This window comes from Blennius ocellaris (assembly GCF_963422515.1).
Source record: "Blennius ocellaris genome assembly, chromosome: 6".
NCBI classification, from domain to species: domain Eukaryota; kingdom Metazoa; phylum Chordata; class Actinopteri; order Blenniiformes; family Blenniidae; genus Blennius; species Blennius ocellaris.
The window spans coordinates 15,440,424-15,453,694 of NC_137655.1; the positions used below are offsets into that span (position 1 = coordinate 15,440,424).

At 38.0% G+C, this 13,271-nt stretch overlaps 2 protein-coding genes across 3 annotated transcripts; both read right to left on the reverse strand.

Annotated features, from left to right (window-relative positions):
* Nucleotides 1-500: 500 nt before the first annotated feature.
* gcgb (glucagon b) lies at nucleotides 501-2,087 on the reverse strand (the record flags this gene model as incomplete). The annotated part of the gene is made up of 3 exons (XM_080498381.1): nucleotides 501-621; nucleotides 830-985; nucleotides 1,993-2,087. The coding sequence occupies 3 exons, from the start codon at nucleotides 2,085-2,087 to the stop codon at nucleotides 501-503; spliced, it is 372 nt and encodes a 123-aa protein (XP_080354507.1).
* A 655-nt stretch (nucleotides 2,088-2,742) lies between these two features.
* On the reverse strand, nucleotides 2,743-13,080 carry fap (fibroblast activation protein, alpha). 2 transcript variants are annotated; one of them, XM_080498743.1, is made up of 26 exons: nucleotides 12,946-13,080; nucleotides 12,684-12,765; nucleotides 12,318-12,407; nucleotides 12,129-12,223; nucleotides 11,840-11,914; nucleotides 11,636-11,688; nucleotides 11,468-11,540; nucleotides 10,267-10,390; nucleotides 10,018-10,172; nucleotides 9,625-9,722; nucleotides 9,396-9,525; nucleotides 9,237-9,275; nucleotides 9,035-9,133; nucleotides 8,882-8,952; nucleotides 8,731-8,784; nucleotides 7,806-7,930; nucleotides 7,634-7,678; nucleotides 6,936-7,034; nucleotides 6,312-6,381; nucleotides 6,016-6,210; nucleotides 5,848-5,902; nucleotides 5,657-5,756; nucleotides 4,584-4,642; nucleotides 3,602-3,674; nucleotides 3,357-3,430; nucleotides 2,743-3,154 (listed from the first exon to the last, which is right to left on the reverse strand). In XM_080498743.1, the coding sequence occupies exons 1-26, from the start codon at nucleotides 12,946-12,948 to the stop codon at nucleotides 3,053-3,055; spliced, it is 2,238 nt and encodes a 745-aa protein (XP_080354869.1). In that variant the 5' UTR covers nucleotides 12,949-13,080; the 3' UTR covers nucleotides 2,743-3,052. The 2 variants fall into 2 exon arrangements, 1 of the variants encoding a protein (XP_080354869.1); XR_013936667.1 differs by lacking the exons at nucleotides 2,743-3,154; nucleotides 3,357-3,430 and having other exon boundaries at nucleotides 6,089-6,210.
* Between the last annotated feature and the right edge of the window lie 191 nt (nucleotides 13,081-13,271).

The following is a 13,271-nucleotide window of genomic DNA, read 5'->3' on the forward strand; positions in this document are numbered from 1 at the left end:
CTGCTACATGTCAAAATTTGTCAATTCAATTGTCAATTTTACGAGTTAATTTATGAGCATGTCCTTTGTTTACTACTTAGTCCGACAAAAAAGCTTAACCAGACTTCATAAAAATGAATTTTATAAAGTGAGCTCACTGATTGTACACATTTCTTTATTGAAAACGAAACAAGACTCTTCTGAAGAATAAGAGAATGTCCCGAGGATTTCCACGAACATGACTAGAGCGAGGTTGCGGTTTCAGTTCCAATGTGATTTGCAGACCACGTTTTTGATTTAGAGAGGCATGAAAAGAAATCGTTAATGATTGCGAAGACTGGGACTTTTTCTTACATTCAGAGAACCTTTCCTTCAACCATCGAAGGCCAACAGAGTTTTCGTGAGGCAAATTTATTAGCATTACCAAGAAAAAGTCTAGTACAGATTGTGAAACAAATGATTGGACAGATTCAGTGAGAACAGTTGCATTATTTTCAGCTGGACAAGCAGCCTGCTGGAGCTCAATCTCTTCGGCCTCGGCCGGTTTTCAGCCAGGACACAAACTCCTTGGCTGCCTGGTCCTGCAGGTAGGAGCTCACATCGCTGGTGTAGGTGCCGTCTGCGTGGCGTCTGAATAGACTCCTACTGACAATAAAGTCACAGTAAAAACGTGTTACTAAGCTGAGGCAGATCAAGACCAAGGTTCATCTAATTATAGGAAACACCATCGTGGAGTGCTTTGTTAATGTCTTGAAGTGACGGCAATAGACGGCCACCTCAAAATCTACCGTTTTAAAGCAAATTAAATTAAATTAATTTAAATTAAATTAAGCAATATTGTGACACTCACTCGTTCCTTTTTGAGTTCTTCAGCCACTGGACAAAGTCTTGTGCTCTTCTTGTCTCCAGATATTTACTGTAGTCGTTGGAAAATGTTCCCTCTGAATGTCTCTTCATGTTTGAGAGCTCAATTGGTTCATTGAGCATTGAGCGTTCGGTCAATAGCCTTGTGCACAATAGAAACAACAGAGGAGGGCAGGTTACTCTCTGTACAAGCTGCTATGTCTTGTAAGTATCCGATGACTGATTAGCATTCCCTCACCAGAGGGAATTTCTACTAAATGAAATCTTCATTCCAATTATCACACCAGAACTCTTTATCTGACACCTCATCTCCATCCACAGTGATCACTTATACAGGTGCATCTCCAAAATGTAGAATACCATGAAAAAGATTTCAGTGACTTTTCTGTTTTAATTTGTGCAATTCTCAATTATAAGTTATGTAGATAAAAAAAAAAAAACACTGTCTTGAAATATTATGACAGTTCATAATATCAGATGTTTTTTTCTCCCCATTTCATCAACTAGAGGTCATAATGATCACAATGAAGGTTTAGAAAGCTTTAAACATTTTACTTTGTATCAAACTGGTGTAGTAATAAAACAGAGAAAATAGTTATCTATTAATATTATATATATTTTGAGATGCTTTTGCAAATTCAAAGTGCCTCTTTTATCTCCCCTATCCATCACCTGCCTTCTCTGCTGTTACACCAATCAGCTCCATGTTCTCTGTCACTATATTGTGATGCTGCCTGGTCTCTCCAAACTTTATCTTGACGGCCTCTTTGATAATTTCATTTTAATTCTGTCCGTGGCTTCAAAGTCATACCTCGAGCTTTACACAGGTTTTGGATGTGGGTGTTTTCAAATCTAAATATTGCAAGAAATAACATTACAATATTATTTCTTTGTAAAAAGGATTTTGCCTTCATATATATATATATATATATATATATATATATATATATATATATCAGCAGTAAATTAGCACACTTGCTAAAAGCACAGGACACACTTGCCTTACTAAATATAAAATGTAAATGTAAAAAAAAACATATTCAAAATGTAATATTGTTACTACTACTACCACTACTACTACTACTACTACTACTACTAATAATAATAATAATAAGAAGAAGAAGAAGAAGAACAATGAGGAGAACTTACATGGCGTTTCGGTCTGTGTCCTGGTCAGGAGCCTGCCAGCTGCTTTGAATGATGATGAGGAGCAGGAGTCCAGCCAAAGAGTGAGCGCTTTTCATTTTCTGATTTTCTGAGCCTTGAGGAAGACACAGAAATTTCGAGAAATTGTTCAACAAAGTCTTTTAAAGTTGAGGATGCTATAAACAGTTGTACATTTCTTACCTGCTGCGCTCCTTCTGTTGGGAGGTTTCAGAGAGGGGTTGTAAAGAATGCTGCTTGGTGTCCTTCTTCTTCTTCTGGATCTGTTTCATGATCCCCCCCTGTATCTGCTCAGCCTTATATAGAGCAGCCGAGGAGCACTCTCCCAGGTGACTCCGGCGTCACAGAGACCATGTCCTCTGTTACTTTCAATCCATTAATCAGCTTACGTCAGTCTGCTGAACGTATTTGCCTTTAGTTTAAATAAAAAAAGAAACCAGCATTTTCTTTGTGGTCAATTTAAGTGTCCCGATCAAATGTGACCTCTGGCTGTGTTTCAATAATTCTGTCTCAGCTTGTCATTAGTATCTAATTTCTCTTTATAAAACCTGTACATAACATTTTATTCAAAGGAATACATGTATTTCACATAATCCTAATATTCTTGTTCAGATACAGCATAATAACTTGTTGCTGATGTAGTAAAATCTCATTTGGACTTAAATATTGTGTAGTTTGAAGGAAAAAAGACAAAAATTCTGTAAAGTATCAAACGTTTATTCACTTTTACTTGAACATTACAGCAACACAAAAGACAATGCTTCACATCAAATCAGTGCTGTGCAATTCAGTTGTTGTTTGTTCTCCGACTTACAGAAATAGTTTTCACCTACAAATGCATGCGATGGCTTTGGTGAAATGTAATTCTTTACATGTCTATTGCAACTTAAACATAAAATACAGATACTCATTGGTAAAAGCAATACAACATCCATTGCAAATAATAATAACAAAAATCCTTATACATATAAAAGCTAAAAAAACAAAAACTAGAAAAAAAACAACCTAATAATATCCATAATAATTTTGGTCATCTTGGTCACAGCTATTTGGGCTCAACGAGGCATTTCTGCAGGAAGTGACTCATGAGGGTGTATATATGATGGAAGGCTGATCCTCGGAGGGTGTGGCCCCTATCGGTGTACCACTGCAAACCACAACAAAAGAAAAGCCATAAATAAATTCCATTTGATGATACAAATCTTAAATCACACACATACAACCAATTCTGTGCATATTACTCAATCACAGGGTTTTTTTTTTTTGTCTTTTCTTTTCCACCTGAAACCTTCATTAAACCAACACCATCCTGGCCAATATTAGCCCCCATTCCCCGAGCCAATATTTACCATCGCCTCAAAGTCCACTTGCTCATCCACCAGAGCTTTGGAGATCTGTGCAGCCTGCTGGAAATGGACATTGTCTACAGGAAAGACAGTGCGCTCACTACGTGACTCAACATCAAAGCTCAAGTTTTCACCAAATCAAACAGAGCATCACAGAGCAGGGCTTTACTGCGTCACTTGGAAATAGGGCTGCCACATGTGCACGTCCCACTACAAATGGGGAAAAGACCGAAAATGACTGCACGTACCATCTGCTGTGCCGTGGACCAGGAGGTAGTCGACTGTCTTGAAGTTCTTTGCTCTGGAAGTCACTGTGGAGTTCTGAAGAAACACAAAATAGAATAAAATACAGCTTCCTCACGCCAAATTGTATAAAAATATGCAAAATGTAATACATTTTGTATTAATAAATAGTTTGAATGCAATATGTAATACATTTCCTTGCATTTGGCAATAAATTGATGCATATTAGTAATTCAACATACTGCATTTAATCTATTAAAAAAACCATGTGCTTTTATTTATTAGGCCAAGAAAGCTGAATAAGTAGCAAATTGGGCAATGCTTTAGAATAATGAAAAAAAGGTTCCAGGAATACTGGACAAACACTATCACTTCCACAAAGTTGGACTTATAAATAAACTCCTTCCAAAAACCCATTAGGCCCAAAGAGGTGCAGAACCAGCATCAGATTGACCTTGGTACGGTAAAGTGGAAGATTAGTCATATTTACAAATAAACTTGATCTCTTTGGTACATACACATGCTGGGGTTGTCCTTTTCAACTCCTCACATAACGTTTGTTTTCTGAGTCTAAGATGAGACTATGGCCTGCTTTCTGCGAGGAACATGCTGGATGTAAAAGTAATTCTATCTATTGAAGCTACTTGATAAGTATTTTTTTGCAAATTAAAAATGAACTGTTGATATATGTTGGTTTTCTCTCAGTTACTTCAAACATTTAAGCAGACTAAACAGTTTAAATGTTCATCTATGGTTCCGGATACGTTCAAAACTGTACATGTTCTTTGTCTAAATATACAAATTGTTGAAAGAATTATGAATGTGACAATAATAATGAATCGTCAATAATGTATGTTATATTTGTAATTTGTAGGGTGGCTATAATTACAGAATGTGGGCGTATTATAAAATGCAACATTACAAGTTCATATTAGAAATTTTGGCTTGTATGAAAATAGTGAAAGAGTTGACTTTTCTGATATTTACTTTGTACCCGTCGGAATTCTCCTTTGGCTTGCCCATGTAACGCTCAGTGTACACAGCATCTGCAAAATAAAGCTCAGTTAATGCTTCAGTTTACAACATAGAGAAACACTATCAAATCACACTCATCCACAGGATGAGTTTGATATAATAAAGCTAATATTTCTTTGAACACCTGCTAACAACAAGTCAGAACAAGTTGGCTTCTTTTTCTTTCTTTTTTTAAAAGAAAAATAACTGCAACTTAAACATTATTCTGTTTTTAATTATGCAGTCAAATGCAAAAGCACCACATCCTTCATTGGTGGATTTTTGTTATTGGTTTTAGACATGAAATATGACAAATGACTTGACTTTGAGTTTTATTTGGCAAATATACTATAACAGGTCTGAAATCCCATCTGCTGTAGTCTTTCCCCTCAGAGTTATGTTGGCAAAAGTCTATAATTTCACAGGGAATTTTTTTTGCAGCCTCCAGTGTTGTTTTTACAGGTTCATCGTCACAGTATAGCTTTGATGTGAATGCGACATTCGAGCATTAAGGTGCAGCATTTAGTGTTGCATCACTGATCTCTCGGCGCACATATTTGTATATATGCACATCTGTATTTTGAAAACATACACTCAACAAATCAGCATATCAAATTGTCGTACACAAAGCAATACATTCTAGTTTTACTATCATTAACCAAATACCGCTTGTTTTTATGCTGCAGCCAGAATACAGTTGTATTATTTTCTGCAATAAAAAAGGTCTAATCTGATGTCCAGCCATGGTTTAAGTTTTCTATAGTGCAGGAAGATGGCGATGTGGACATATAATCTAGCGATCTGGTAAAGAAAACACTCCCCAATGAGATAGAAGTAATGACTCAAACAACACAATTTTTGGATTCATATAATTATACTGTACAATAGTGAAAACACTGGTGTGAGGACTATATTCCATATCCTCCAAATCAGGCACACTGGTTCAACAATTTTGTAGAAACGATGTAAAGAAAACAATAAAGTGCCTTCAGAGCAAGTCCAAAGGATTATGTGCTTCAGGTTGGTATGTATCCGTGTACACCCACCATAATATTCCCACTTGGCTACTGGCGCCACTGCAATCCCACACTTGAACAGTCCAGTTCCAGCGCCCAGGGCCATTGAGGTAACATATCCGCCATAAGACTGAAGGTCACAAAAAGTCACATTTACTGAACGAGAGCAATAATTTAAAAAAGCAAGACAAAAACTTAAATAAAAATAAAATACAACTCACCCAGCCCCATATAGCAACTCTGTCTTTATCAATAAATCCCATGTCAATAAATTTCCTGTAACACAGAGATCAATTATTATCTGGAAAAGAGAACACAAACAGAGTTGGAAAAACATTAAACATTGTGAATACCACTCGTGTGACAGCTGTGATTGAAGGTACTTTTACCTTACAGCTGTGATCTGATCTTCCACTTCAAAAGTCCCAAGGCGCTTGTAGATGGCGTGCATTATATCGTCACCTTGGTAGCCGCTTCCCCTCCCGTCGAAACTGGCGACAACGATCCCATGTGAACTGGCGAGGTATGTGCCCCAGTTCAGTTTGAAGCGATACTCCACATTCTGACTACAAGGGCCGGCGTACCTGCATGAGGACACAGCCACAGCAAAAGCCACTGAATGCTGATAGACCTCCCACGGTGCAGTGCGACTGTGAAGGAGCAGCGAGGACGACCGTTCACTCACACGTCAATGAGAAGAGGGTACTTTTTTGTCTTCTTGAAATTTGGCGGTAACATCATTTCATACCAAAGATCTGTTGGTGACAAAAACTAATTTAGGATTTCTGGTAATACAATTAAAACTTGCACGGTCAGTAAAAAATAAATAAATTAAATGCACAAGAACATAAGAAATAAAGTTACCTTCTCATCAATTTAAAAAAAAAAGAAAGCTTCTACATGGTCTTACACACTTTACTGTATGTTTTGTTTGTGGAGATTTTTGTTTAATTTGATTTTCACTGCGCAGAAAAGTCAAGGACACTGGAAATTAATCTTGATTAACAAGAGAAAAAAAAAGACTTTGTTCATTTGCATTTTGTTTTCCTATCAGGTCCAGTTATTATTGAACATGTTCAGCTGATCACAGATAGTTTTGGTTTTTCCTTGCATGTTTTTACTGCATGTGAGTAACCTTTCTGTATGGACTCAGATTCATTCTTGTACAAAGGCAAACATTTGAGGTTAGTGGGTGACTAAATTGTTTGTAAATTGTTCCCTGTGATGGACTGGTTACAGCACAGTATTGTCATATTACTTCAGTTATTGTTGGACCATATATATATCTTATGAGGATACGTCGTCTCACCAAATCCTCCAATCTTCATCGTCCCATGTTGGATTGTTGGCATTTGGATCTCAGACAGAATATTCTCCAGGTCCTTATTGTCTTCAAGAATAGCAAGCTCTGAGAAATACATGAAAAAAATATGATACAACTGTGAATTCTATTCAAGAGGCAAGAATAAAGGTGATCATATACACATTTGAAATAGTGTATAAAAAAATGTTTGACAAACATTTTTCTAAAGTGTGTGAGTGAGAATCACAGGCAGAACCAACCTGGCTACTTTTATTTAGGACAGGATCACTGCTAACACATATTTTGTGACTTAACCAGCATGTGTTAATCTCACTGTTAAGCTCACTCTGCTATGCTACGCTTAACCCTGTATATATTGACATTTAATTCAATGTTCCTTATTCAAATATATTTAACAATCTTATCTATTCTGTGTAGAGCTATGTTACAAGAATTCCCCCCAGGAATTAATAAAGTAATTCTGTTTCTGAAGTTGAAACCATTATAAAAGGCCTGGCAGGGAATTCCAGTTTCAATTACATTCCTAACTATAGTTTAGCTCTCAGAAATTGGTGTTTAATTTCCTTGTCCTCACTGTTTAAATTGTTTTCTGCTGCTCATTGTGAGATAATCGAATAGTCACTTATGATAAGACACTGATCTTGGGGTAATGTGTTGAACCTGAGGGCATATGTAGCCAGCACCTGAGCCGTTTTTGTCCATGAGAGTGTAGAGAGGGAATCCAGGTCCTGGATAGAACAAAAATAGTATAATGTCTCAGTGCCTCTGATCATTGTTCAGTGTACCACCCCCCCCCCATCAATTATACGACTGCATGGGTGAGTTATTGCTCAGTGGAAAATGTGAGTAACTGACCATAGCAGTCCATCCGGTAGTAAGTGGCGTCAAAGCTGAAGTAACCTGAGTTGTACAGACACCGGTCCTTGATCCGGTCGCAGGTGAGGCACTGAGTGGTTGAGGGGCTGCTTCCAATCATTACCCTGTGGAAAAAGCAAGCAGCCAACCAAAGTCAATAACTCCAAATGTCTTCAGCCGATAGAACAGCAAGCAGTGAGTCTTCCCTACGGGCCACATGGAAACCTACTGGACAGGGCCTAGCTATAAATGACCATTACATATGGTTAGGATAAATATTTCTCAATTAAAAAAGCGGTAAATAACATGGTTGTAGCTCTTGTTCCCAATCTGCATTAGATGTAACCAGTTCTGTCTGATATCAGTGAAGATCTAACCCATTCATCATACATACTCCTCCATCTTATGAAGAAAGAACAGTTGACAGTGGAGACCTGACAGCAGTGGGATTCAGACCAGTAACTGTCTGATCCCAGGTCACATGAGAGACTCATATTCACAGACGTGCAATTTAGAGTCAACAATCAACCTTGAACGCAGGTTTTCTGGACTGTGGCAAGGAATTAAGAGTACTCAGAAAGAACCCACACGGATAAAGGCAAAACTCTTCTTGCTGAGAGGCAAGATCAGTAACCACTCAACCACCACGAGTTGTAAAATGTAACCAATAATTAATAAATAATTATATAAATGTACAATTCTTGATTGAATCTCTATAGTCTGCCAGATCTGGAAAACATGTTTAAACGGATCATTTGCAGAGTTAACCAGCACAGTGAAGAGACAAATGAATGCACACACACCATTAATTTCCGTTAAAGTCATGTCTTATCATTCAGCTTATGCCAGATATACATAATAAAAGATTTACATTGACATTTCACTTTGTAAATAAATATTCAGATGCAGAAACAGTGGTTCTTACTTGTAGAGGTTTCTTTGTACTGGTATTCCTTTGTACTCGTTACTCACAAAATATCTGATGAAAAATATTTCACACAAAGTCATTCCTGCTCAAATGTATAACTGCATTTTAATGTATCATTTTCAGGGAAACACTGGGTTTATGTACTCACATAGCAACTGTAGTTAATTTGCTGATGTAGATCACTTCCCACTTCCCAGAGGTAATAGGTGTTGCAATGCCCTTTTAGAGAAAGTCATAAGTAAGTCACTTAACACAGAAGACTCAATGGACATATTTCAACAGGTATAAATATGACACTTACATCTTTTACATAATGAATATGTTTGTAGCCCTTAGTGTCACTCATCACGTTGTAGAAACTGAGGTTATCTTCAGCAAAGAAAAGAGGTAAAGGCATGTACTGAAGAAAAAAAAAAAAGAACATATTTTATCATCATGCATCAAATCAATTTCAGTTCAGAAACAAATAAATACCTCAGCAGTGGTAACTTTGAAAAACTTACATGGCCGATCCAACCGGTCTTGCTTGTTTGCTCAAATTTCTGCAAGTACAGTCATCACTTTGGGTGAATCATCATGCACATGAACTCGGTACTTGGTCAGTAACTGAAAACGAGTCAGGACTTCCTGAACAAAGAGATCATCAGAGAAGCGACAGCTACCTGTTTTTCTGTCCAGCTGTTTCCATCAAAGTCATAGATCTGTACAACCACATGATTCTGTTTTCTGGTGAGCCACTGCACAGCGACGCGTTGGTCTGTAACCCAGGTCACTGAGCACAAGATGTGGTCGCTGGGGAAAAGCAACAGAAAGTGACAAGGATTACAAATGAAGCGAGGTGCCAACATATTGCTGTCATTAAGAAGGAAAAAAAAAAGAAAAAGATTATACCCAGATGAAACTGAAGCTGGGGGAGCCACTTGCATACGGTGGGATGGATTTGTGGTGTCAACCACAAACAGTTTCACCTTGGTAAGGGAGGATCCAGCCTGAACCAAATCAAAATATTAAGTTATTCATTTGTGTTTGGTGCAACACATCTCTATAAGCCAGATTACAACGTGAACAGAGAAAAGCAAATCCATTTTGTTTACTATAATTGTAAAATGAATTGTTCCATCAGATGTATCATGATATATAAACTACAAAGTTTTTCCATTGAATTAAATTATTTCTTTTGTATTTTATACTGAAATAATGCAATCCGTGCAAACATGTTAAATCTAACCTCCTGGGATGTATCTTTCTTCAACATGACTACATTTCCCATTAGACAAGGCCTACCTTAGGGTAGGCAACAGCCATCGTCTCAGGATATTGCTCTGATCCATACCATGAGTATTCCACCCTCTGCACTTCTGTGTCATTAAACTCCACGTAAGCCAGGTATTTTCCAGTGGAGGACCACCATATGGCCCCATTTGATGCAAAGACTTCTTCTGCAATTGTTAAAAAGGAAAAAAAAAAAAAGACGAATAAATGTTTACAGATGTACAAATGTGAATTGGGGAAAGTTAATTGTGAGATGTTTACCCTCATACACCCAATCAGGGACACCGTTGAGAATCTCGTTCTTTTTGCCATTGTGTGTCAACTGGACAGCTTCAGACGCAGTGGCGTTCAGCTTTAGAAAAATGTTGTAGTTGTGGACATAGGCCTGGAAAATATACAGATACGTGTGCTCACACAAACCTCAAGACAACAATTTATATCGTACTTTAGAAACTGAAAAACATAATTAAACAATACAAAATAAAACAATAAAATGGCAACAATATGAAATGGAAGCAGGGTGTGTCAAGCTCTCGCGTTAAAAAAAAGCAGTAAAGGTGCAGCAACTGAAAAAGCTCAGTCACGTCTGAGCTTCCATGATAAACAAGAAAGCTGATTATCAGTATCATACAGTATGTGAAGGTTCAAACTTTCACTTCAGGTTTGAAATGTTGAGTGTCAGTAAGAGCGAGGGGGGAAAGATGAAAAAACAAAGTCATCATGCTTCAATGTAAGGTTACTGTGGTTTTGTTGGGCCTTAAAATCAGAATCAGAATTTCATCCATTGTCATTGAGATTGTTTATCAGTGCAGGAATCGGTCTGCCTCTGACACTTTGAATTTCTATGCAGCTCTTAAAGTTCTTTTCAAATATGAGGTGTAACATGACTGCTTCAATGGATGCAGTGACTCAGATCCTTCTAATGTTTTTATCCAAATATCCATCTTCTACATCACTTTATCCAACTTCGGGTCCGGGGAATCGAGACCTTGCACAGGTCCTAAGTCTTTCACAGATGCACAGGTTGTTTAGACGTAATCAACCGAACTGGAGTATTGTTTAAATAAACCTTGTGGAAAAATATTCAGCCTTTAAACAATCTTCTTGTTATGTTTTGTAACTTCATGGTGTTCTTTCATGTTAACATTCAAGGACATGGCCTGATGAGCAACAGTGAAATGATTCAGTGTGCCAAAGTTCATCAATCATCTCCTGACCTTGTTACTTGTTATAATAATACTCATTTGCTTCATCTAATGGAATCTGCACCACAATGAAATGCTGGACAATCCAAGAAACCAAAAATGCAGTTTTCTAACTCTGTAATATGCATGTATGTTTATATTTCATTCACTCATTGCTTGAATTTCAAAAACATCCAGTTGGTCTGAATGAAGTAAACTCAGTGATGCTGAAGGAGTAATTTAACTGAAGAGAAAATACACAAGCAGTGTAAACTCACATATTTGTTTCCTGTTGTTGCCCAGATAAAGTACTGCACCTCAGGGGGAAGATTCACAGCCGTAACAAAGGTTCTATGAGGAAATATGAGAAACATAATGAGCGATGAACAGCAGTGCGATGAGTCACATCAGTGCATCTCTTTAAGAGTGTCTTATGCTATACTTACGAACGTTCTCTGTCATAGATGGAATATGAAGCTGTGAATGAATGCCTCCATTGCTGCAGGATTTCAAACACAAACATGGTCTCAGATTGATTTCTATCTAAAAAAAAAAACAAAAACCAAACCCATACACTTGAATAGATATTTAGATTGAACTGAGCAAACATGATTGTGTTCACAAATACACTGCAGTAAGTGGCATCTCACCTTTGTGTAATTGCTTTCAAAAGCGATGTATTTATAATCGCCTGACAAAAGGTAACCAGTGGCATCCACTTGTTCCTGCAGTGTAGAACACAACAAGAAAATCACCATTGAAAATGTTTATGATTTAAGTTTTTGTTCCAAATCTGTCATATTTTAAGATATACAATATATTGTATCATATGTATTTTTATTTCTCTGCGCTAAATCCGGCATATTTACAGCACTCGGTGTCTGTTCACTAATATGCACTGTTCCATTCAAATAAATTAATAAGTGAAATGTATTTTACAAATATTGAACTGCTCAAGTATAGTGACTCCTCCAGTGTCTCAGCGTTGTGGAGAAAGACAGCCCCGTCTCTTGTTTTATGCAAATACTCCTTATCTGCAGGAGTAAATAACAAGAAAATTACTTTTTTTTGTACAGGGTAGATTTTGATGACCCATCAAATCAGCAAAGGTGATGTCACAGGTGATACCTGATATCCAATACAAATAGTAGGATCTCCATCTGATGGTGTCATTGAAGTAGTCTTCAAGAGTGAATGGCCTTTTGGTTATCCCGGATTCTGAAATGACGCACATGCTGCATTAATTAGTTGTTTCTTTCTTTTTGTTTCCCACCAAAAACTGTCGACTCAATCCTTTTTTAATTCCCCTGACTTTCAGCAACATGCCATTCCACTGACAGTAACACTGCTCTGTCCAGTTTAACAGTCTGCAATGTAAATACAGTGAAACTGATCCCGAGGCAGGATCTGGATCGCTGTTGGAACACAAGCTGCTTTGGGTTTCCCAGGACTGGAGGTTCAGACACAAAAGGGCAGACCTCTGGAGCAACTTACTGCTGTAATAGACGGCAGGGATCGTTATTAACGTGATGACGACAGCCGCTCCCACCAGCGCCCACATCATCTTGTTGCACCCCTGTGAAGTGAAAGGTGACACAAAAAGTTGACCAAAACACACGCACGCACAAACACACACTCTGAAGTAAGTCGAAACAATGTGTTCTTCCAGTTCACTTAAAAGTCGATATTTCACCCCCCCCCCTCCCCCCCATCTATTACTATATATTTTAAAGTCGATAAAGAATCGATTACTGACCATGATGCAGACGATGCAGCCGCCCTGAACTTCCCGACGCCCAATAATCCTCAGAAGATCGCTGACGGCGAGTTCGGAGTCACTTCTTGGGCGCGCAGCCTGGTTAACATACTCCCACTGCGCAACAGCCGCAACAACGACTTTAAACTAAATACAGCGACGAGAGCGGAAAACTCGGCTCCGTCCTACTTTAGTCGAGGTCTCTGCTGCACATTCCTGAGACCGACTGCAGACATGGGAGATGCCTCCCTGAAGTCCGCGGAGCAACTTTTCCAAGAGCGCACAACTTGTCCTGGTTAGTATTAGGAACTAAATGCCTTTCCAGT